Consider the following 25514-nt stretch of genomic DNA (forward strand, 5'->3'; position numbering starts at 1 on the left):
CACTGCACGCCCCCTCTCTTGCTACTCCACAGCCAGTGTTTTTTTTCCCCCAGGACCCCCTGCCCCTCCCCTTTCTTTGAGAGCTCTTAGAAATCCCACCAAACCATCCCCTCTCACCCCGAGACCCATGCATGCGGCATCTCAGTGGTAAGCCATATATGGCCTGTTAACATCTAGTTACCTATTTGACAGTGATCCCAAGGTCTGCTTTTGGAGGGAACAGTGTCACTACTAGCATCTTTATTCAGTCATCAGATGTGTTTGAGCACTTCTAATGTGCTGTGCATCATGCTAGGTGCCACGGGGGACCCTCGGAGGCAGGCTGAAGTCCTGGCTCAGGGAGCTCACAATTTAGTTGAGAGTACAGGAGGAAAGATAAAGGTCAAGGGCCAAGACTTGTGGAGGGAAGAGGACAAGTAACATTCAGCAAGCTGGACCAGAAGGGCATCTCAGAGCGGCATTGACAGAAATGAGAAGCCACAGGAGCTGAATGTAAGAGCTGGGAGGGCCGAGGCAGCCACCCTGGGGCCTGGGCAAGCTGTTCACCTGGAGGTATAGAGAGGCCCAGCTGCAAAGAAGGGCTGGGACTGGGGTGTGGGGCTCTAAGGGACCAGGTCGTTGAACTTGCTTGAAATGGCATTGTGGACCAAAGGGAACTTTCCTGTGCAACACAGGAGGTCTCAGAACCTAGGCCCCTAATTCTTCAAGGAGGCCCAGGGGGACAGGTCCAGCTTGTCAATGGCTGAGCAATCCACGAAGTCACTGGGGTAGCTGTTGGCCCGGAATGGGTCCCGTGGGACCTTGGTGATGCGGGTGTTGTCACAGACAAGGCGTGAGAAGGATATTTTCCGTAGAGAGTCCTTCTGTTTCTTTGTGAAGACCCCAGGGTTTTCCCACCAGAACCTGCAGAGACAGAAGTAGAGTCACTCCACACTGCTTGGCCACTGGCCCCTCGCCACCCTGTCACAGGGGAAGGAAAGAGGTCACAGGGACCATGAAAAGCCCCACTCACACTGAGGTCTGGAGTCAGGATTCATGCAGGATGGCACACCTCCCACGGAGAAGGGCCCTTCCCTGCCCTCCCTGGCTGAGGGTGCACTTGCCTGTCTCCGTCGCGGATCTGCTGGAACTGCTTGCCCAGGAGGCAGGCCAGGAGGGGCCCCACCCGACCCCTTTCCACCAGTGGCTCAGCAATGGCCCCTATCCAGATGTCAATATTGTTAGGGGTCCCGTAGAGACGCAGTAACTTCTTGGTCAGCATCTTGTTCTTCAGCACAGGGTTCAACTCCTCTAGTGTCTGCGGCTGCGAGAGGTCACAGAAGGCTCTCCAGGAATTGTACCCTAGGGTGGAGAGGCTGAGGCTGTCTCATCCCAGGGACTTCCTGTTCACAGTCCTCCTTGGGGACCTGCCCACTTCAGCTCTATCAGCCCTAAAACGTCTGGGCTTACAGCCTTTGGGATGGGAAAGGAGGCAATCCATTGTTTCTTATGTGCACTTTAATCTTGAGGGGCTAGTTGGTTAAGTACTGTGTAATCACTACGTAATCATGTAAGTTATGTAGTACTTGCTATGAATCCAGGCACTCTTCTAAGCACTATGCAAATATGTAACTGAAGAACAGAAATGTTAAGTAATTTGCCCAAAGTCCTATAACTAGTAAATGGCACAGGTGGGATTTGAACTCAGGCAGTCTGGTTCTTTACTAAATTGCCTTTCACCGGGACCAAAGAAAGGTCAAACAGTCATTGGTTTCTCTCTATTCTTTTCTTAATGTTTCCAGGGCTTTGAACTGTTTTTAAAGTTAGTTGTTGATCTGTTTTTCATTTAAGAAACGCCAAGATAGTACCAGATCCGTGCTCTTTTCTCTGCATTAGGGGAAATGAAAGATTCTGTTTCATAGATCAACAAAGTGGGTTTTAAAAATGGCCTGGGGCTGGACATGATGGCTTGCACCTGTAATCCCAGTGCTTTGGGAGGCCAAGGTGGGCGATTGCTTGAGGCTAGGAGTTCAAGACCAGCCTGGGCAAGACTATGCCTATAACAGCAACAACAAAAAGCTGGGCATGGTGGCACACCTGTAGTCCCACATACTTGGTAGGCTTAAGCATGAGAATTACTTGAGGCCAGGAGTTTGAGGCTATTGTGAGCTGTGACCACACCACTGTACTCTAGCCTGGGCAACAGAACAATATCCTGTTAAAAAAACAAAAAAGAAAACAAAACAAAAAAACCTGGCCTGACTTCTGTTTCAGATCCTGAGGGTTACAGAAGAGAGTCTCCAGGAGCTCTAGAAAGTTAGCTAGAATTTCCCCAGTTCAGGCCAGACGTCAGGCCCACTTACCGGGCTGCCCATGGTCCCGGCAACGCTGTATGTTGATGGCAGCCAGGTCAAAGCCATGGATCCTGTGAGTTGGCTGGAAAAGCTTGTTGCGCAGCTCTCCAGTCATCATTTTATTCTGTTTCATCAACTTGGATTTCTTGGCCATCAGGCCCCGCACCAGAGGATCAATTCCACCTGCCAAGGGAGACCCAGAAGCCATGCTTAGGATGGGGGTAGGGTGGGGACATCATCCATGGCTTACCTCTGCCTCCACTGGACATTTTCTGTTGGCTGAATGTGGATCAGCTGGACATCCCAGGCTGGAAGGAGTAGCCTGAAAAGTGTGCTCAGGGAGACAGGGGTGTCCGGATTGTCTGCTCTGGGGGTGGGCAGAAAGGGGCATTTATGGGATGATGGCATGAATAGAAACATCAAGCTATATTTTTTGGCCAGGCCTGGTGGCTCAGGCCTGTAATCCTAACACTTTGGGAGGCCGAGGAGGGAAGATTGCTTGAGCCCAGGACTTTGGGACCAGTCTGGGCAACATGGCAAAGCCCCATTTCTAAAAAAATTAGCTGGGTGTGGGGGCAAGTGCCTTGTAGTCCCGGATACTCAGGAGGCTGAGGTAGGAGGATCACATGAGCCCATGAGGTTGAGGCTGTAGTGAGCTGAGTTCATGCTATTGCACTCCAGCCTGTGTGATAGAGTGAGACCCCGTCTCAAAAAAAAAAAAAAAAAAAAAAGGCATTTTTAAAGCTCTCCTTTATGGAGTCAGATTCTTCTTCCATATGTTCTGCTGAGGAACATTGTGTAATGGGAAGAGGTTGCATAAATCTCAGGGAAATGGCCTTGACTGGTTAGGCTTTAAGGAAAGTTAATTTCAACACATCATAGCCTAGAGATAAAGGAAAGTTGGGTCCAACCTCTGGCACCTCTATGAGGTGAAAAAGTCTAGAGGAATCAAAAAAGAGCAATTTATTTACCAAACCCATGAACAGTTTCTATAGGAGTCAGAGAAGCCTAGGGCAGGGAAAGGAGGTAGGGAAATCCCAGTCACCTTGGAAGCCAAGAGGAAAGAAATAACTAATATTTACTGATCACCTCTAGTGTGTCAGGATCCATTGTAGGGTGCTCCATACGTAGATCTCATTTAATTTTTTGGATAGCCTTGTGAGATGGGTATTATTATTGTCTCCATTTTATAAATAAGGAAACTGAGGCTCAGTGAGATAAATTCACTTGCCCACAGTCACATAAAAGTGCTTGGAATCTGACTTCCAAGCCAGGTTTCCCTACAATAGGCTGCAGAGTGGGAGACCCAGGTGACAGCACTTCCCTGAAAGGACATACCATCTTTGACCATCCTCCAAGTGTTGAAGAAGAGGGTGTGGAGGGGGAGTTCTGGTTCTGGCCCCCATGGCTGATAATTCTCATCCAGGCGGAACACAGTAGAGGGGATCTCCAAGTGGCCAAAGCGGAAGGCAAAGGTGAAGACATTGGAGATTGTGGGATCTACAGATTCATTGTAGCCTTGATATGGGGGTATCCACTTCTGCATGTGGTCACCTAGCACAATGGGTAGGTAGTCCCTAAAGGTGATAATCTGGAGGGAGAAACAAGTTATGAGGTTAGGGTGTAAGAAGGTTTAAACCTCTGCAAAGGAAAGCCATGAAAGAGCCACAGCCAAGAGTGATGAGCTGTTGAAAATCAAGGATAGCAAATGGATAGCATATGTGCCCAGTTCCCATTCCTATGACTATAGCAGACATTGCTAATCAATCATGACATTCTTTCTGCTGATCTCTTACAATTTGTCTCAACGTAGACTCTACTAACCAGCCATTTGAATTTGGCATATGGGATGTACTCTCTTTGTCATCTTTGGGCTAAGTTTATGACCTTGCTAAAGTGACAGTCTTTGTGTGTCACTTTAATGTAACAATGTCAGGGTAAGAGGGATGATAAACCACAAGAATGATTCAGGGGCAACCAAGGACAGTTCATCCAATCTCCAGTTCTGAAAGAAATACGGCAGAACGGAAAGATGGGTTTCTGGTTTCCTTTTACATAAAAACAAAATGTACTAACACAAATAAAACATTTGCAGAAAAGAAAAATGCCTCCACATAACATAGTAATTATATTAATTTTTATTCTTTCTAGTCCTTTGTCTATATGATATCCACTTTTACACAGTTATAATCCTGCAGAATGCACACCTGTGCATTCTGCTTTTTTGCTTAACATTTTCCGCATTTCTATCTAGCTTTCACAGTGAAGCTCTGTGTCTCTGCCCTCAACCTGGTGGCATAAGGAGCTCAGGTGCAGTGGTTCCTGTTCCCCTAGAAGGTTGCTCAGCAACAGCAGGCAGCCAGGGAAGTACTTTCCTGCCTTGCAGACAGCACCAGCAGGGACTGAGTGGGAAGCCCCCAAACACCAGAAGAGTGGAGACCAGAATAGCACTGCAAGGCTCAGGAAAGTAAGCCTTGGTGGAAGTAAAGCCCACAGAAGTAGTCCAGAACCTACACATTAAACCTAAACAAGGTAACTATTTGCTAAAATAGAAGTGCTTTTTTTTTTTTTTTTTTGACAGGGTCTCACTTTGTCACCCAGCCTGGAGTGCAGTGGTACCATCTTGGCTCTCTGCAGTCTTGACTTCCCGGGTTCAAGTGGTCTTCTTGCCTCAGCACCCCCAAAGTAGCTGAGACTACAGGTGCATGCCACCAAGCCTGGCTAATTTTTGTATTTTTAGTAAAAATGGAGTTTCACCATGTTAGCCAGGCTGGTCTTGAACTCCTGATCTCAGGTGATCCCCCTGCCTCGGCCTACCAAAGTGCTGAAATTACAGGTGTGAGCCACCGTGCCTGGCCTAAAGTAGAAAATTTAAATGGGATCAAGGGTCTCCTAATATAGTATCCAAAATGTCTAAGATACAACTGAAAATCACTCATAATACCAAGAACCAGGAATGCCACGTTTTGAGGAAAAAGACAACCAACTGATGGCATGGCCGACATGAATCAGATGCTGTAATTATCTGATAACAATTTGAAAGGCAGCCATTATAAAAAGGCTTCAATAATCAATTACAGATTCTCCTGAAACAAATACAATATCACAGCAAATAAGTAGCAATTATAAAAACGAAACAAAGCAAAATTACAGAGCTGAAAATACACTAACTGAAATTTTTAAACAGCTTGAATAGACTCAATAAAAGAGTGGGAATGACAGAGGATAGAATTGGAGCCAGATCAAGATAATTTACTCAATCTGAACGACAGAAAGAAAATAGACTTTAAAAAATACTCAAACAAACCGGAGCCTCTGGGTTCTGTGAGACCGTAACAAAAGATCTGGCATTCATATCAGTGGAGTCCCAGAAATAGAGGAGAAAGGGGGTAAAACTGAAAAAGCATATGAAGGAATCATGCTTGAAAATTTCTCAAAATTGGTGAGAGGCACACATTTACAGATTCAAGAAGGTGAATCAATCCCAAACAGGATAAACGTAGAGACATTCACTCCAAGACATATCATAATTAAATTTCGGAAAAGTAAACATAAAGTATTGAAAATAGTCAAAGAGAAATGACACATTATCTGTAAAGAAACACCAATTTAAATAACGGTAATGGGCTGGGTGTGGTGGCTCATGCCTGCAATTGCAGCACCTTGGGAGGCCTAGGTGGACAGATCACCTGAGGTCAGGAGTTTGAGACCAGCCTGGCCAACATGGTGGAACTCTGTCTCTACTAAAAATACAAAAACAATTAGCCAAGTGTGGTGGTGCACATCTGTAATCCCAGCAACTTGAGAGGCTGAGGCAAGAGACTTGCTTGAGCCCAGGAGGTGGAGGTTGCAGTGAGCTGAGATCACACTACTGTACTCCAGCCTGGGTGACAGAGCAAGACTCCATCTCAAAAACAAGACAAAACAAAACAAAAACCAAATATCAGTGAAACTCTTATCTGAAACCATGGAAGCCAGAGGAGGTGACTCCACATTTTTCATGTGCTGAAAAACAAGAACTGTCAACCCTGAATCCAGTAGCTGGTGAAACGATTCTTCAGGAATAAAGGGGAAATAAAGACGTTCTCACACAAAGGAATACTCAGAGAATTTGCTGCACAGAGACCTATCCTTAAACAATGGCTAAAGCAAATTCTCTAAACATGAAGAACGATAACAGAAGAAGGACGGGACTTTCAGAAAGGAAAGAAGAACAATGTAATAGGTAAAAATAGAAGTAAACATCCATTCTTTTCCACCTCGTGAGTTTTTAAAATTCTATTTCATGGTTGAAGCACTATCTGATGTGGTGTAAAATGCATGTAGAAGAAATACTTCAGACAATTATATTTCACAAGTGGGGAAGGTGAAGAAACCAAATGGAAATAAGTTTTCACTTGAAGTATAAAACACTGACATCAGTATGTTGTGATATGTCATAAGTCAACATCTATATTTCTTTATATCTCTATCTCAATCTTAATTTCTATATTTAGCTATCTGTCCTGAGAACAACCACTAAGAAAATTATACGAAGCAATATGTGATCAAATGGACCTCTAAAAATGTTCAGTGAACCCACAGGAAGGCAAGATAAACAATAGCAATAGAGGAACAAGAAACAGAAGGAACAAACAGAAAACAAATAATAAAATGAGAGATATGGGAGATTTAATCTCTAACATGTTCATAATTACTCTAAAGATAATTTAAAAGTAATAATTACTAAAGGTCAGAGATTGGCAGAGTATATTTCTTTTTCTTTGTTTTTTTTTTAAGTGACCCAATCATATGCTGTCTAAAAGAAACGCACTTCAAACATGATGACATAGGTAGGTTGAAATTGATGGAATAAGAAAGATCACGGAGGCATCAGTTTTTAAAGGCAGGGGTGACTATATTAATATCAGATAAAATCAATTTCCGAGGATAAAAGTGGATATTACATAATGATAAAAGGATTTATCCATCAAGAAAATGAAGCAATCCTAAATGATATGGATCAAGCAACAGAACTTTAAAACACATGAAGCAAAATCTGATAAGACTGGAAAAAGAAATAGGCAATTCTCATTTATAGCTGGGGATTTCAACACCTGACTCTTGGTAAGTGGGAGAACTGCTAGACAGAAAATTAGCTGGAGTACGGAAGTAAATTGCACCATCAACCAAAAGATTCAACTGACATTTACAGGGCATTGCATTCAACAACAGCAGAATACACATTCTTTTTAGAAGTCATAGAAAATTCAACAACGTAGTCCACAGTAGGGTTATAAAACAAATCTTAACAAATTTAAAATAATTGAAATCATACAATAGTATCTGATCATGATGGAATCAAACTAGAAATCAATAATAGGAAGGCAATAGGAAAATCTACAAACACTTGGAAATTCAATAACACACTTCTAAATTATACAGAGGTTAAAGATGAAGTCGGAAAGGAAATTTTAAAAATACATATTGAATGAAAATGAAAACACAATATCAAAATTGTGGGAGGTAGTCAACTCAGTGCTAAGATGGAAATTTACAGCACTAAATACATTAGAAATTAGGAAAGATTGCAAATCAGTCATCTAAGTTTCTACTTCAGGAAACTAAAAAAAGAGCAAAATGAATTCAAAGCATCAGAATAAAGATAAAAAATCACACGATTCTATCAACTGATGCAGAAAAACCATTTGACAAAGTTCAACACAGATTCATGATAAAAACTCTAAATACTAAGAATGGAGCTTCTTCAGCCTCATATGGGGCAACTGCAAAACATTTATAACTCATACTTAATCGTGAAAGATTGAATACTTTCTCAATTGAGAAGACAAGATGCCTGCTTTCTCACCACTCGCATTTAATATAGTATTGGAAGTTTGAGCCACTAGGAAGCTCTAGGAATTGCCACCTAATAAGGCAAGAAACAGAAAGAAAAATAATATAGATTAGAAAAGAAGAAATACAACTGTCTTTATTGACATGTTACAGGATGTCCTGTGTAGAAAGAAAATCCAAGCAATCTACAGCAGAACTCCTAGAACTAATTGAATTCAGTGAGGTCACAGTATACAAAATCAACACACAAAAAAATCAATTATATTTTCATACACTGATAAAATAAGTAAAAACTACAATGAAGCTGTAATACCATTGATAATTCCTCCAAAGAAAATGGAATACTGAGGTATAAATCTAACAAGACATGTACAGAATCTGTGTGATGAAACTACAAAATGTTAATTAAAGAAATAAAAAATCTAAAGACTGGGGAGACATACTGCGTCTATGGATTGGAAAACTCAACATTGTAAAGACGTCAATTCTCCCTAAGTTTATTTATAGTTTTAATGCAATTTACATCAAAATTTCAGTGAGGTTTTTCAGTAGGCATACACAAAATTATTTAATAATATGTATGGAAAGGGAAAGATCCTAGAATATCTAAAACAATTTTGAAAAAAAAGAATAAAGTGTGTTAAGGCTTACTGTATAGCTACAGTAATTGAGCACTGTGGTCCTGGTAGAGGAATAGACATACATACAAACCAAAGGAAGAGAACAGACAACTCAGAAATAGATCCATGTAAATAGGCCCAAATAATTTTTGCCAAAGGAACAAAGGCGATTCAGAGAAACAATAGCTTTCCAATAAGCAGGTGCTGGAGCAATTAGACATTCCTAGGCCAGAAAACATTTAAAAAGCATCTTGACCTAAACCTCACATTTCATGCAAAAATGTACCCAAAATGGATCATAAACTTAAATGTAAAACATAAAACTAAAAAACTTCTAGAAGGAAAAAGCAGGAGAAAATCTTTGGGACTTAGGACTAGGAAAAAAGTTCTGAGACTTGATAGCACATGCACAACCCAGGAAAGGGACATTTGATTAAAAGGACTTCATTAAAATTAAAAGCTTTTGCTCTACAAAGACCTTGTTAAGAGGATGAAAAAAAAAAAAAAAAAACCATCCACACCAAATTATAGACTGGGAGAAAATCTCTGCAAATCACATATCTGACAAAGGACATGTGTCTAGAATACATAAAGAACTCTCAAAACCCAACATTACCAGACAAATAGTCCAATTTGAAAATAGGCAAAATATATGAACAAGTATTTTATTGAAGAGGATACACAGGTGGCAAATGAGCACAGGAAAAGACGTTCAACATTCCTAGCCATTAGAGAAATGCAAATCAAAACAATGAGATATTACTACACATCTATTAGAAAGGATAAAACAAAAAATGGTGATGATGCCATCAGGATGTTAAGAAATTGGATCACGCATACATTGCTGATAGAAATATAAAATGGTACAGCCACTCTAAAAATAATTTGGCAGTTCCTTTTAAAACTAAAAATAGAAGACTCAGAGTAGCCAAAGATATCTTAATTAAAAAGAACAAAACTGGAGGAATCACATTACCTGACTTCAAATTATACTACAGAGCTATAGTAACCAAAACAGCATAGTACTGGCATAGAAACAGACACAAAGACCAATGTAACAGAACAGAGAACCCAGAAACAAATCCACACACCTACAGTGAACTCATTTTCAACAAGGGAGCCAAGAACATATGCTGGGGAAGAGACAGTCTCTTCAATAAATGGTGCTGGGAAAATTGAAAATCCATATGCAGGAGAATAAAACTAGACACCTATCTTTTACCCATATATAAAAATCAGATTAAAATGGATTAAAGACAAATCCGAAACCTCAAACTGTGAAACTACTACAAGAAAACATTGCAAACTACCCTTCTGACAAGGGATTAATAACCAGGATATATAAGGAGCTCAAACAACCCTATAGGAGCCAGGCGCAGTGGCTCACACCTGTAATCCCAGCACTTTGGGAGGCTGAGGCAGGCAGGATCATGAGGTCAGGAGTTCGAGACCAGCCTGGCCAATAGGGTGAAACCTTGTCTCTACTAATAATACAAAAAAAAAAAAAAAATCAGCTGGGTGTTGTGGAGCATGACTGTAACCCCAGCTGAGGCAGGAGAATCGCTTGAGCCCAGGAGGTGGAGGCTGCAGTGAGTGAAGATGGCACCACTGCACTCCAGCCTGGGCAACAGAGCAAGACTCTGTCTTACAAAACAAAACAAAACAAACCCTGCTATTTGATAGCATAGCAGGGTGACTATACTTAACAATAACTTAATTGTACATTTTAAAACAACTTAGTGTAACTGGATTGTTTTGCAACTCAAGGTATAAATGCTTGAGAGGATGGATACCCCATGATGTGCTTATTTCACATTGTATGCCCTCATCAAACCACCTCATGTACCCCAAATATAGACACTATGTACACACAACATTAAAAAATAAAAAAAAATTTAAAAGGACTTACCATGTGACATAGCAACTGCACTCTCAGGCATATATCTCAAAGAAATAAAAATTTATTTTCATGCAGAAACTTATGTTTGAATGTTTATAGTAGCTTGATTCATAATAATCTCAAACTAGAAACACTCCAAATGCCCTTCAAAAGCTGAATGGTTAAACAAGCTGTAGTTCGTTCCTACCATGGAATACTACTCAGCAACAAAAAGGAATGAGCTACTGACACATGCAACAACACGGAGGAAACTTGGAGATATTATGCTTAGTGAAAAACGCACATCTCAGATGGATTCATATTGCATAATCCTATGTATATAACATCTGTGAAATAACATAATTATAGAGATGGAGAACAGATCAGTGCTTGCCATGAGTTAGGAATATAGGGGTGAGGGTGGATGTGGCTGTGAAGAGGTAGAGAGTTTTGGGGTGACAGTACAGTTAAGAGTCTTTATTGTGGTGGTTACTTGAAGCTACATATGTGATAAAACTGCACAGAGCTATGCAGACACACACACACACACACACACACACACACACACACACACAGATGATTGCATTTATAACTGGTGAGATCTGAGTAAGCTCTATGGTTTATATCAATGTTAACTTCCTGGTTTTGCCATTGCACCATGGTTATGTGACATTAGCACTGGAGGAGACTGGGTGAGGGGTGCGTGGGACCTCTTCATACATTTTTCTTGCAGTTTTCTATATAATTCTTAGAATTGAATCTGCTTGCTGCTGTGCCTCCAGCGACCTCTTTTGTTCCCACACCTCCATTTCCCCAGGTCTCTCTGTTGCTTTTCTCCTGTTGTCTCATCCTTTGAAATCCCCCTCCTATGGCAATATATTAGAATCTATAATTATTTCAAAATAAAACGTTTAAAAAATATGTGCATGGTTAATATCAACACATCAAACTTTGTAAGTCTCTTCTAGTTAGTTGATCAGCCAATAAACAATATCAGTTGAGTACACCTGTAAGATATGCTTAGACATAGAGAATTAAAAAGGAAGAGAATCAAATCAAAATAACCCAAATCACTGCTATGTAGCAGATCCAGGAGTGAAGGTGCTACAGTCCCAGTAATGGCACCTGGGCAGGCACACTGAAGGGACCAACACACAGTGACTTTCCAATACTCCAAATCCACAGATTCCTTTTGAGACAGAGAGGCTGAAAAAATGAAAGGAGGGAGATTTCAAAGTATGAGACAACAGGAGAGAGGCCAGGGGAAATGGAGGTGTGGCAACAGAAAATGGGGCACAGTAGCGAGCAGAGGGCACAGCCAGGAGCGGGAGCCAGGTGGGCCCAGGTGACAGTGCTCCTGGGCCTCCCTACCTGCACGAAGGCTCCCAGGATCTTCCGGGCTTCCTGGTAGAGCTTCTCTCCATCCCACTGAGGGTTGAGTCTCTTTAGTTCTGTTGCCAGCCGGTTATGCTCACGGAGAAAGAGGGTGTGGGATGTGGCCAGCAGAGTATGCTCTGAGGCTCGAGAATCTCCTGAAAGGCCAGAAGGCAGGAAGGTAGATTCTCTCTAACAGCCCCAGGACCCAATCACCTGCACAAAGAAATGATGGTGCTCCATAGCAGCCCCCACTTCACCGCCACCCTCAACAAGCCCTCCTTCCAGTCAGGTAAAGAGGGATGGGGAGGGGGCACCGAGTCATAGGTTTGACTCTCAGTTCTATATACATACTTTTTAGCTGTGTCACCTTGGGCAAGTTACTTAACATTTCTAAGCCTCAGTCCCCTTATCTATGAAAATGAGAATAAAGCCTATGACAGGACCGTGATGAAGGCTGGTGGTGACGCACTAGACAGGAACATTTTACTAATTATAACCCAATTGCCTTCTAGGAAAGGGGGCTTCAAATGAATGAGGAGCTTTTTACTTCACAGAGAACTTTGAAGGTTTTAGGAATGCAGGTTGAGGTAAGGAGCTTGGGTGGAGGGGGGGGGTTGAGTTCCTCTGGGTAATAAAGGGAGAATAATCTGGAGATGAGGGCCTATAGTGGGAGGGAGAGAGGAGTAAGGATGGGGAGCGGTTAAATGGCCAAAGACCAGGTGTCTCATAAGGGGATAAGGGGACTTCTCCCTGTGTCCTCTAATCTTTAGGAAAGTCTATTTATCTATCCTATCTATCTATCTATCTATCTATCTATCTATCTATCTATCTATCTATCTGGAGTCTTGCTCTGTTGCCCAGGCTGGAGTGCAGTGGCACCATCTTGGCTAACTGCAGCCTCAACCTCCTGGGATCAAGTGGTCCTCCTGCTTCAGCCTCCAGAGTAGCTGGGACTACAGGCATGTGCCACCATGTTTTTAAATATTTTGTAGAGACGGGGGTCTTGCTATGTTGCCCAGGCTGGTGTTGAACTTGTGGCCTCAATCCTACCAACTAAGACTTCCAAAGGGCTGGGATTACAGGTGCAAGCCACTGCACCAGGCCAGGAAAGTCTATTTAAAATTGCAAATTCTTGGTGTGAGTGCATATTTTTATGAAAAACAGAAAAGAACTCAGTTTTGTGTCTGGATTGATGTGGAGCATATGTGAACACAAAATCCCGAAGATCTATAAAGATATCTTGACCTTTGAGCTGGCCTTCTGCAACATCAGGGCGGCCGGGGGGTTGTTCCGAGAGAGGGTGTTTAAGGGTGGGATGGCCTCCAGAAGCCACAGACAGAGAGGACCAGGAGGGCAGCTGGAATAAACACACTGGCAGGGCTTTGGTTGTGCACAGGTTGTATGGAGCGGGGGTTTTGTGCTCAGGTTATAAAAAGCTTTAAAAATATACATTCCTCTTCATCAAGAACTTCCTCTTCTGGGAAATTACCTTAACAAATTTGTTAAAAATGAGAACAAAGATTTATCAGTGAGGATGTTCATTACCTAAACTACAGTAACAAAACACAGAAAAACTGTAAATAACTAAATGCTCCCAACTAGGGCTGAGAAATTAAATGATGGTAACAAATGTCATGAAACACCAGGTAACCATTGAAAAGCATGTCACAGAACAGTTAAGGGCAGGGAGTGGATTCATTAAAGCCTGCAGGTTTTGGAGCATTCTGTAAAACAGTGTAGAACTGTACCTGTGACAGAAAAAGTACTGCAAAATAAGCATTAAAACGTTAACGATGAGCCGGGCATGGTGGCTCACGCCTGTAATCCCAGCAGTTTGGGAGCTGAGGTGGGCAAATCAAGAGGTCAGGAGTTTCAGACCAGCCTGTACAACATGATGAAACCCTGTCTCTACTAAAAATACAAAAATTAGCCGGGCGTGGTGGCACGTGCCTGTAATCCCAGCTACTCAAGAGGCTGAGGCAGGAGAATTGCTTGAACCCGGGAGGAGCGGATTGTAGTGAGATGAGATTGCGCCACTGCATTCCAGCCCAGGCGGCTGAGCCAGACTCCATCTCCGAAAAAAAAAAACAAAAAAAAAATGTTAGCAGTGATTATTGGTGGGTGGTGGGGTTGTGTGAATTTTCTTTTTACTTTTTTTTGTTACTTTCTTGGACTTCCTGATTTTGTTTTACAGTGAACACATGTTCTTGGATTCTTTATTCATCTGGGCCCTTCTGCTAGTCCTGGACCAGTGCCAGGGACAGTGGTGGCTCCATGTGCATTTTTTCAGAAAGATGATGAGAAGGGGGCAGTGGCAAAGCTTCCCTGGATAATCCCCTTGTTCTTGGGATCTTCCGTTCCCAGGCTAGACTCACCTGCCAGGAAGCAGGGTACACGGGCGGTGGTGTTGATGAACTCACAGGGGTTTGGCTTCTTGCTGTCATAGGGCAGGTAGGACAGGCCATGGTCTGAGACCTCCTGGTTGATAGCCATGAGGCCCAGGGGGCTGCTGACGTTGCGGAGGCGGCTGGCCAGGCTTGGTTCTGAGCTGTACACAAAGCTGGCATCCAGGAAGGAGGTCAGAGCGTTGATCTGCTCTCGGGCCAGAGACTCGTAGGGTGGAGTGGGGCAGACGAAGCCAGCTCGGAAGAAAGGCATGCATTTCCCTTGAGTCTCCACTTTGGGGTCATTGGGCGGGAACTGCAGAGAGATTGGGCATAGGTGACTGGGGAGGGGTGGAACAGCTGGGCCCTGGCAACCTCTCCCTACAGTAAGTCTGGATGCAAAGATGCTGATGGTGCCTTCCTGGGACCCTAGTACTAGACACTGATCCCAGACACTTCTTGCTGACATTACACACCCTGGGCTCATAATATCCTGAAGTTCATTATACCCTGCTGTGTAAAATTGCTGAGGGTAATCATTCAGTCCTCACAGTGAGGGATCCAAATTTTTGGTGGGGAGGGAGTCCTGAGCTCCCTAGACAGGAAAGCAGGACACGAGATGGGAACAGATTTGTTAATAATTACTACTAACAACAGCTGCCATGCATTTATTTTGGACTTTCCATGTGCCAAGAATTATGCATACTTTGACTCACCTCAGTCCTCAAAAAAAAAAAAAAAAACCCTGGAAGGTGGACAATTGGGTTCCATTTTATGGATGAGAAAACTGAGGCTCAGAAAAGTTAAGCAAGTTGCCCAAGAACTTACAAACTGGAAGAGAAAGATGTAGGATTCAGATCATTGGCTTCATGCCACAGCTTACTGTCGCTACATCACAGCAAATAGCCTCGATCTATTCTTTGAGTGAATAAATGACTGACTGTAATGCCCATGAATAAGAAGAAAAGATGAATGCTGCAAGCTTCTCTCCCTTCCTGATGGAAATTCCTACAGGTCTCTGCTGCTCACTTGAATTCATCCAGGTTTCAGGTCCTTCTGAGAGGAGCTGAGGTCATCCTCCACAATGATGTACAGCAGCGTAAACTTTATCATGTGTAAAATGAATCTCTGGGGATCTTGGTAAAAATGTAGAATCTATTTCCTAACATTTTGGGTGAGACTTGAGATTTTGCATTTTTTTCTTTTTTCCTTTTTTAAGACAGAGTCTCACTCTGACTCCTAGGCTGGAGTGCAGTGGCGTGATCTCGGCTCACTGCAACCCCAGCCTCCCAGGTTCAAGTGATTCTCTTGCCTCAGCCTCCCGAGTAACTGGGATTACAGGTGCACATCACCATGTCTGGCTAACTCTTGTATTTTTAGTAGACATGGGGTTTCACCATGTTGGCCAGGCTGGTCTCAAACTCTTGACCTCAGGTGATCTGTCCACCTCAGCCTCCCAAAATGCTGGGATTATAGGCCTAAGCCACTGCACCCAGCCAAGATTTCCCATTTCTAATAAGCTCTCAGGTGTTACCCATGCTGCCGGGTCTGGGATGTAGACAGCCTTCTCCAGTGTTCCCATTCTGCTATCAATAGTTTACTTGTCCAGTCCCCACACTGGCCCTTTGTTCTTGAGAGCAGGAGCAGTGTCCTGTTCACTTTGGAATCCTCGGTGATTAGCTCACTGCCTGGCATGGAGTGGTCAATGTCTATTTACTGAATAAACAGATGAGTGAATGAATGGACACATGTGGCATGGGAATCAGTATCCAAGATCTATGCAGAGATCCTAGCCAATGAGCTGGGAATGTCTGCTACAAGAGGGTGGGCAAGGGGCTGGCTAGTCATAGACACCCAGCTGCAGGGTCCTACCATGATGGGGAAGCAGTTGTCTCCCTGGATACAGTACTCATCACACTGGGCTTTGGAGTACTCGCTACTCCCCAGCTCTGTGTCAGGGGCAAAGTCCAGGTCGTGATCCACAATCTGACCCCACTGCATGAAGAGCAGGGACCTGTTTTGGTCCAGAACACCCTCCTCATTCAGATAGCCAACAATCTTGTTAGATACCTCCCGGGCCTACAGATGGAGAGAGAAGGGGAGGGCAGATTAGAGGAAAAAGTGCTTTGAGAATTCAGATGCAACCACAGCTTATTAACGACCTACCTACCATGTCACAAGTATATTTAATCCCTACAAGGAGCTTGTGAGGTGGGTGGCATTAGCCTATTCTGTAGAGAGGGAGATTGAATCCCGGAGCGGTGAAGTCAGTTCTCCAAGTCCTGCAGCTATAAAGGGATAGGGAGGGCTTGAACCCAGATCTGCATGACTTCATGACTTGCCAGTGCCCTTTCCAACTATGACAGGGAAAACAAAGACAGCCTGCCTCTGAAGCGTGAGCTATGGAGGCGCCAGGTGTCCGGGAATAGGAGAGGGGCTCTGGGTAGGGCTGCCAGCTCCGATGAGGCCAACAGATAGGACCTCCAGGCAAACAACAGCTGATGCACTCCAGGGGCGGGGACTGGGGTAAGCGCGAGCAGGATAGGGCAGGGAGGCCATCTGCCCGGGAGACCCCAGGGTATCTGGCCTGCGGCGGCCGGCACGAACTCTGCTGCCCTCTAGCGGCAGGTAGGGCCAGCGCAGCTCTCCATCGCACACCCCAGCTGCCCACACTGATTTCTCCCGCTCCTTTCCCGGCGTGTGAGGGGAGGATATCCCGTCCCCGCTGGCTCCCATCCTTCACCCGCGCCCGGCCGGCCCTCACCGGCGGGAGAGGGAAGCCGTTGCGCGTCTTCCCCGGCGTCCAGCCGAAGGGCAAGGAGAGCCCGTCCTCGTACTCCGCGGGCAGCCAGCGCGCCAGCGCCCTGTTGGCCGCGCCCAGCGCGGGCTTCCTCCTGAAACAGGCACGATCCGCGCTGAGCCTTGGCGGGCCGGCTCCGGGGCTCCAAAGCCCAGGACCCCAAGGGGGAAGGAGCCTCTGCTCGAGGGGAAGGGGACACAGAAAAGGGGGCCTCTCAAATGTGGGGTCTCTGAATGGCGCCCACCCTCTGAGGGCGCGGGGCTCCCCCGCCCCAGGGAAAGACGCGGCTTCCAAGGACACGCAGTGGGCTCGCGGGAGAGGGTTGGAAACGCACGGTCTTGAGAAGGTGGGGAAGGTGGGAACGCCAGCCCAGGCGAGCAAGGCAGTGGCAGATCTGCCTGGAGGGCCCAAGGGGCAAAGGCCCTGGCGGGGCGGGCGGCTGGAAGGGTCGGCCCCCACACCCCAAGCCCCGCCACCTGTTGTTGCAGTCTCCCGTAATGGTGCGGTAAGGGCTGCACGGGTCGCATCTCACCACGGGAGCGGGGGCACCACAGCCCACCTCCCGAGACAGCGAAGCCAGGTCCAGACCGGGACCTGAAACAGAAGGGGCTCCACAGGGACTGAGTTCTTTCTCCATCCACAGGCACCGGTGGGAGGCAGGAAATGGAGACCGGGGGTGAACTTGCATGTTCTAGAATACCTTCCCTTCCAAGTAAGCATTTCTCAAGTGGCTTCTCAATGAATCTGACAACTCATTAAGGTCATAAATTTTATTCCTATTTTACAGGGAAGAAAATGAATCCAGTGTTCAAGAGACTTGCCCAAGGCCACAGAGAGTAATTGGGAATGTTCCCAGAATTGCTAGCAATTCCGGGTGTACCAGGTCAAGATTCATTTGAATTGACAAGTCTTTCTTTTAGAATGGAAATCCCCTGGAAGGTTAAGCATATGTGAGTTAGTGTGATAAGACTGCTTTCTTCTAAAGCTTCGTTTACATCTAAAGGACCGAGCAAGCAGGGACATAACTAGGAAGGGTGTTGGGAAGGGCCAGGTGATTTTTCAGTGAGAGGTGGGGGTTCAGTGAGAGAGTAGGGGGCCTTTTGGCATTAGAGGGTTCAGTGTGGGCACAGAGTGGAGAGAGATGCCCACTTCTGAACGCATACCTGAATCCACCCTGCTGTCTGCAAGGGCAGGGAGGTGAGGGGATCTGGCTCATGGGGGCTTCTTCGGGGGGCCATGTCTGAAAGGTGGTGGGTTTTCAGCTCTCCGAACCTTTTGGATTTCAGAGATCAACCTGCTTCCTTCTTCTCCTTACCTTGTCCCAGTTTCCTTCTTTTGGAGCTTTGGAATTTGCCCAACTCCTAGGCCAGGTATCCCTCCTCACTTGATGTTTTCCCAGGGAGAACCTACAGCCTCTTCCTCCTGTCAGGACCAAACCCCTTCCTCATGACCCTCTATGGGCTGTGGCATTTGGTTGGGGGAGAGGGTGGAGGGGATGGAGGAAGTCATGACCAAGCCATCAGTTAAGTTCATTGTTTTAGCTCCATCTTACCCAGAACAAGAGGAAAATCTTATCTCCTGTGACATCCCAGTAAATCCCCCTGACATGCAGGTGACTTAAATGTCCCCTCTAGTAGAGGAAGTGGTGACACTGTGGTTTAGGACAAGGAACCCATGTTTATTGACTTTAGCACTTCCTTTGGGCAGAGGCCTCACAGATGGTGTTATACAAAGAGCACCAATGTCCCCTTACATGGAGTCACCAATGTGATCTTGCTGGGTCTCAGTTCCTTCCTCTACAAAAAGAGCATTGCCCTAGCTGTGCTCTAAGCCCATCCTTGCTCTGCCAGTCTTGTCTATGGGTCTAAGAAGGGAAAGACAGGAGTGTTCCTTTGAGTAGATAGCTCTCAACAGGGAGTGCAGCTTTGGGTGGCCTCTGCTCTCTCTTATGGGGAGATGACCCCTTCCTGCCACAGAGGGCTGGTAGGTTTTCGGTACCTGTGACATTGGTCAAGGGCGCCATCTGCCTCACTCTCTTTAAAGATTCCTCCCACACCTGTCCGTTGCGGATGGCTGTGCGGGTCCGGCCTTTGGCATGCTTGAGGTACTCTGAGAGCTGTCGGCTGGTGGGAGTCTCAGAGCTCATGGCAGTCTTCAGCCTACAGTGGAGAGAGATGGGGTATCATGGCCTGCACCCTGTAGGAAGGGAGCTGGGGGCCACTGGAGGGGTGGGAGGGTGTGTGTGTACAACATGGCCTTGTTACCCAGGCTGCTGTACTGTCCCATACGGTAGCCACTAACCACATGTGGCTATTTCAATGGAAATTTATTAAAATTAAAATTAAAAATTCAGTTCCTTGGCAGCACTAGCCACATCTCAAGTGCTGAAAGCCAGATGCAGTTAGTGATTACCATGTTGGACAGTGCAGATATAGAACATGTCATCATCCTAGAAAGTTATCTTGGACCATGCTGGCCTAAAGTGGGCTTGGAGCTGGACAGACCCCAGGGTGGATCTGGTTCCACCAGGATTGGTTTAATTATATGATCTCTGAGTGACCTTCCCCTCATCGATGAACTGGGAATCATAATTTTCTTCCATCAGAGACTTAGGTATGGACTTTGGGGCAGACTGACTGGGATTGACTCCTGACTGCCACTTCCTAGTTGTGTGTCTTTGAGGCAAATTATTTAAGCTCTTTGTACTCAGTTTCCTTATTGGTATAATGAAGGTAATGATAGTGACATTAGGTTGAGCAATGCTGTTTCATTTCTGACCTCAAACACAGCTGTTTTCTACAGTGCGATTCAGTACCCCCTAGGATTTTTGGGAGGAATGAATGTAGGGCCCCCAGAGCTGCATCTGCACAGAGCACACACATGAATGTGTGTCACCATCACCATCAGCCGGGTCCCAGAGGGGCTGCTGCAAGGTATTTTAGAGTCCCCCTCACCCCATGAACAAAGGCAGGCAGACCGCTGGGCCTCCCTGGGCTTAGCCGGTAAAGGTCCCACGAAAGGTTCTAGATGTTCCTTCCTTTCCTACCCTGGCCTAGGCTCTGCCTGCTTCCTTTGCCTGAACACAGATTTATCAGGGACTCACCTCCTGCTCTGCCCTGGGGCTGGGCTCTATTGGGGGCAGGCAGGTCTTGGAAGGACCTCTTTGCCATCTCTATAGTCTACCCCGGTCCTAGCTGTCATCCTCTCCCATCTAGTTAGCTCTTACTTCCACTCCTATCCCTACCCATTCATTCTCCACGGGGCTGCTGGAGTGATCTTTTTAGCATAAATATCAGACCATGCCACCACTGATTCAAGTGCTCCGATGGCTTACCCTGGGGTGACCCACTTCTCTGCCCTCACCTTATCGAGATCCTCCTTGCCTCCCGCCTCCCGCCTCTGCTGGCATTGGCTATTTCCTGTGCACTCCGTGGTCTTTCCTGCTTCAGACCCCATGCCATTGCAGTGCCTGGAATGCGACTCCCATGCCCTCTGCCTGGGTGGCTCCTTCCCATTTTCCAACAGGCTTCTGGGATCCCTGTGCCTAGAGTGGCATCCCTTGCCCTGTTTATTTCCTTCGTTGTCCTTATAATAAATTGCGAGTCACTGGACTGTGTGTACTTGGGTAACAGAATGTTTCAATGTGACTCGTTATGTCTCTATGAGGCCCCCAAGTCCAAGAACTAACTACCTAGTTGGGGCGGGGCGGGGGGGCACCTCCGCATTTCAAAGCAGGGCACTGGTTGGCCTGTGCAGGACTTGCAAAGGAGGTGTATAAACACCGGTTTTGTGGCTCTTATGCTGTCCCCATCTTGAGGCTATAAAGGGATTGAATTTGAGGAGTGAGAGAGAATTTTCCTTTGGAGACATTTGCAGAAATACTGGGCATTTCCCTCCTACCACCATGCGGCTCTCCCCCTTAATTCTAGGGAGAAAGGTCTTAGAAGGAGGGCTTGACTGTGTGTCCTGGAGTCCTGGCTGGGGTCTGACACCTGCCTAAGAGCCTGACTGAAAACGCGTGTGGCCGGCCAGGGTCCTGACAGCACAGGGAGGGGCAGGGCGGCCCCGATGCGGAGTCTGGAACCCGCATGGTCTCAACAGGAGGGTGAAGCTGCTAGTCTTCTGGAGGCTGCTGAAAAGGGGCAGGGTGGGGAGGGGTGAAGGAGTGGGCCGATGCTCCCAGGCAGAGGGTTGGAGCTGGGAGCCACTGGCCAGAGAATTTTCCAGATCACAGAGCTGGCAGCCGGATCTTTCTGAGAAACCAGGAAAGTACCCGAGTGGAGAGAGACAGAGGGAGCTTCTGGCCCCTTGGGGACTGAGTTGTCCAGGAGATGTAGACTTGCCACCACTTTTTCCTCCCTCCCTCAGCTTAACCCCGTCCAAGCAGAAACCCAGCTAGGAAGGAGGAGTCCCAGAAAGAGGACTCTCTTCTCCCCCAGAGGCCTTGAGCAGCTCTGAGCTGAAGGAAGAGAGCAGGGCTGGGCTTTCTCTTCTTATGCTGACATTTTAATTCTTGAGATAATCCTGGTTTGGGGACTAGAAGCGTCTAGAGCATGTTTTATCATCTAAGTCACCAAAAAAGTTGTGTGACAGCTTGAGAGTTCATTCAAGGGCCAAGGAAGAGTGAGTGGAGGCCCAAGTCCAGTGTGAAGGGAGAGCGAGAGGAAAGAGTAAGGTGACTTTTTTCTCAATATGATGGCTCCCCTTGCTCCTTGACTTTTTTCTCAATATGATGACTCCCCTTGCTCCTTGCCTGCCTTTCCCTAGAGTGTGTGTTTCCTGAGGGCAGGCACCAACGTTGCCCCTGCACAGGACTGGAGGGCAGTTGACTGTATGGTGCCCTGTGGGCCCTGGGCTCCTCCCCTTACTGCCACAGGTGCATCAGCTACAGGCCCACTCCAGTAACCGTGTTGGGCGTCTGCTTCTGAGCCACTGGAGCGGCCTGGCTGGGGGCGCGACACCTCCCAACCACCTGCAAGCCTGCAGCCATGTCTGACTGCTGTGGGCAGACAAGGCTCTGCTCCCTCGCCCCAAGATGGGGCAGGTTCTGAGGAGCAGCTTCTGCTGCAGACTAGACCTGAAGCCACATTATTTATGCAACTTCCCCTTTACTTCTCCGGCTTCTTCACTCCATCGCAGCTTCCCTGTGAGCATTCCCCCAGTACATCATCTGCACCTGAATGCAGGGCTCAGATTCCACTTCTGGCGAACCTGGCCTGGATCAGCCAATGTCAGTTGGATGAATGAAGAACTTTTACTGAGAGACTTTCTGGGACTCTGGGATGCATGGCCCAAGGAAACACTGGGCCACGTGGAAGAAAGCCCTTCTAGGGTTAGATGAGATATCCTCTTCCAGGAGATGTATAGGCTGAGGACTTTAGGAATTGTGGGCTATTGCTCGTACTTGTCATGTACTTGGAAGGTTGGGAGGGTGGAAGGGCAAGTTTTATCATCGTTTGGCTCATCGGCCCACTGGGGCTGGCCTACATGTGTTTGTTTTGAACAGGAAGCCTGTGAAGGGAAGTGTGTGTGTGTGTGTGTGTGTGTGTGTGTGTCTGTGTGTGTGTGTGTGACGTACCTGGTTCGGGAGTCCAGGAAGGCCTTGTTGACCTGGACCTTGGCCTGACTCACAGCATCGGAGACGGCAGAGGTTCCGGTGGTCTGCACTTGGGCTTGGAGCGGGGAGCAGGAAGCAGGGTGTCAGATACCACTCCTTTGAGATGTCTTCTGCTTCTATCTCCCTCTTTCTCAGCCATTACCCCCACCCCTCAAATCTGGGCAGGCAGGAGATCAAGATTAGGAAGGTTTCATAAGAGTCCTTAAGGGGAAAAAGCACAAAATGGGAAGAATACTCTTGGATCTTCAATGAGATGTCCAAATTGCTCTTTGAGCTCTCACTAGAATGCCCAGAGGTGGGATGAAGAAGGAGTGTGGCCACTCAGGGCAGCTTGGGCTACTGTGCTGTGGGGATATTTCTGGTTCCTGGTGAGATGGTCTCATGGACTATCTCAAGTTCATCAAAGAGGACCCACTGATCACCAGGACCCTGATGTAGAGAAAGGATAGCCTGAGAGTAATGGTGGGATTCCCTGTTCCCTCTTGTATTGGGGTCTGGGGCGTGGAGGACAGGGTCTGTTTTCTCAACAGGGGGAGTGTATGGGTTAAATAATGACTCTCCCAAAATTCACATCTGCATTGGAACCTCAGAATGTGACCTTATTTGGAAGTAGGGTTTTGTAGGTGTAATTAATTAAAATGAGGTCATACTGCCTTAGCATGGGCCCTCAATCCAATGAATGGTGTTTTTATGAGAAGAAGAGAGGACACACAAAGAAAAAGCATGTGAAGACTGAGGCAGAGATTGGAGTGTTGCACTACAAGCCAGGGAACACCAGGAATACCAGGGCCATCAGAAGCTTGAAGAAGAAAGGAACATTCTTCTCTACAGCCTTTAGAGGAAGAACAGCCCTTTCAGCACCTGGATTTTGGACTTCTAGCCTCCTGGATTGTGAGAGAATACATTTCTGCTGTCTTAGGCCACCCAGTCAGTGGTGCTTTGTGACAGCAGCCTCAGAAAACCCATAAAGGGTGACACTCACCTCTTGTGGCAGGTGTTGCAGCCTGAAGCAAGACCAGGGAAGCCAGGAGGGCTGGGAGATGAAGAAGGACCCTCATCACTGAAACACGATACAGGATCATGCTGTGAGCCTCTCTAGAGCCCAAGTGGGAGGGTTTGAATCACAGAAAGCAGAGAAAGCCCAAGGAATGCCAGACACCCTAACACTGGAACAGGGAAGGAGAAACCACATTACTGAATGAAGCATCTACCATATGCACAGGCCTGTGCTAGGTACCGGGAGAGACGGAAAGAGGAGAAGCAGTGGTGGGAGGGAAAGAACTCTGGCTTCAGGATCTAAGGCCCTGAGTTATCATTCTGCATTTGCTCCCAATAGCTCTGTAACCTTGGGCAGATTACTTAACATCTCTGGGCTCCTGGCTTGCTATGGGAGGAGGTGGGACCAAGTGACCCAGAATATCCAATTTTGCCCTGACAGCCTGTAGTCCTGAGATGCTGTACTTGTCTTGTCACAGGTGTGAGAAACGCTGTTACCAAGCCTGGAGCCTGCCTTTGAGTTCTCCTCCTTCCTTCCCTCCAGGATGCATTGCTCCCTGCAAGCCAGTTTCCTCTGGCCCAGCCCCAGGGGAGAGTGCCTGAGAGGCAGACACTTGGTGCCTCCCTTTGGAAACCTGGCAGGGCCTTCTCCTTCCCTCAGAGTGCCAACTTGATGGCAATGCTGAAAGAAAGTTATGACAAAGCCCAGAGCTCCTCTGAGCCCACAACTGTGCCCCAGGCTGCCTGGAAAGATTCCAGCTCTTGGGTTAACCCCTTCGTCATGAGCTTTAACTCTGAACGCAAGTCTTTCGACTGAAATTTGTGCAGCTCTGTTTTCTGATGGGTGTCTTCATTGGGCTTAGTGGAGCAGACCCCATATATCTTCCGAGGGGATTCTGGCTCCAGCCCGGGGAGGAAGCGTGCAGATGGAATGATTGTGTGTTTAGATGAGGTTCCTGAGAGGCTCCTCAGCTTTCACAAGAATACATGGGTTCTCCCTGCAGCGGGGCGTTCACTGGTGGAATCCAGAAGAATGCCAGGGAGAGCAGCCTCAGGTTCAGGTTGCCCCCAGCCATGTCTCCCCAGGTCTCAGCTCCCAGACAGAAATTGCTGTTCTGGAGCTTTGCCTGACAGAACTCCCCTCCTGCCTTGCAGATCTTCTCCAAATCATCTCTCCTTGGAATAGGCCAGACCAGGAAAACTCTGTATCTGAATCAGGTCATTTCAGCCTCCTTCACCCCCACCTGCCTCCAATTTTTCCCTCTGCCCTTTTGTGGTCCCCTACTAATTTGTATCTTGTTGAATGTGCTTTTTGTAAGCTAACTCTAGAGAAAAGGCAAGGCATGAGTAAATACTACTCTGCTACTTTCCCCTTCCCCAAGATGAGTTCTCAAACAGCTCGATGTCTCAGTGGGCTCTTGTCTTTATACTTGTATGACCCCAAGGAGGAAAAGATTCTGTGGCCTCCTATCCCTCTGTCACCGTTTTTTGCAACGTCAGGGGACCTATTGCAAGGTTCATTGAGTTAGCAGAAATCTGCTCTTCAGACAAACAGAGACGATGGTTTTGGAGGAAAAGGTATCATTGACTTTAAAAAACAAATTATGATTAAAAAAAAACATGGCTGGGTATGGTGGCTCATGCCTATAATCTCAGCACTTTGGGAGGCTGAG

At 46.5% G+C, this 25514-nt stretch overlaps 1 protein-coding gene across 1 annotated transcript; it reads right to left on the reverse strand.

Annotated features, from left to right (window-relative positions):
• Positions 1 to 225: 225 nt before the first annotated feature.
• Positions 226 to 24278, reverse strand: LPO (lactoperoxidase). Its single transcript, XM_017969319.4, has 12 exons — positions 23828 to 24278; positions 22807 to 22894; positions 19227 to 19387; positions 17705 to 17822; positions 17193 to 17322; positions 16301 to 16507; positions 14420 to 14744; positions 12039 to 12199; positions 3672 to 3924; positions 2343 to 2516; positions 1104 to 1341; positions 226 to 903 (listed from the first exon to the last, which is right to left on the reverse strand). Exons 1-12 carry the CDS (start codon positions 23925 to 23927, stop codon positions 696 to 698), a joined length of 2163 nt encoding a protein of 720 aa, XP_017824808.4. The 5' UTR covers positions 23928 to 24278; the 3' UTR covers positions 226 to 695.
• Between the last annotated feature and the right edge of the window lie 1236 nt (positions 24279 to 25514).

Source organism: Callithrix jacchus, chromosome 5 (genome assembly GCF_049354715.1).
Source record: "Callithrix jacchus isolate 240 chromosome 5, calJac240_pri, whole genome shotgun sequence".
Taxonomy (NCBI): Eukaryota; Metazoa; Chordata; class Mammalia; order Primates; family Cebidae; genus Callithrix; species Callithrix jacchus.

Coding starts and splice junctions, on each gene's coding strand:
- LPO (XM_017969319.4), bottom strand. CDS start 23,927: ATGATCCTGTATCGTGTTTCAGTGATGAGGGTCCTTCTTCATCTCCCA. Junction 19,388..22,806: donor TTCCTGGACTCCCGAACCAG/GTACGTCACACA, acceptor TCTCCACTGTAG/GCTGAAGACTGCCATGAGCT. Junction 12,200..14,419: donor TGTACCCTGCTTCCTGGCAG/GTGAGTCTAGCC, acceptor CTGGCCTTTCAG/GAGATTCTCGAGCCTCAGAG.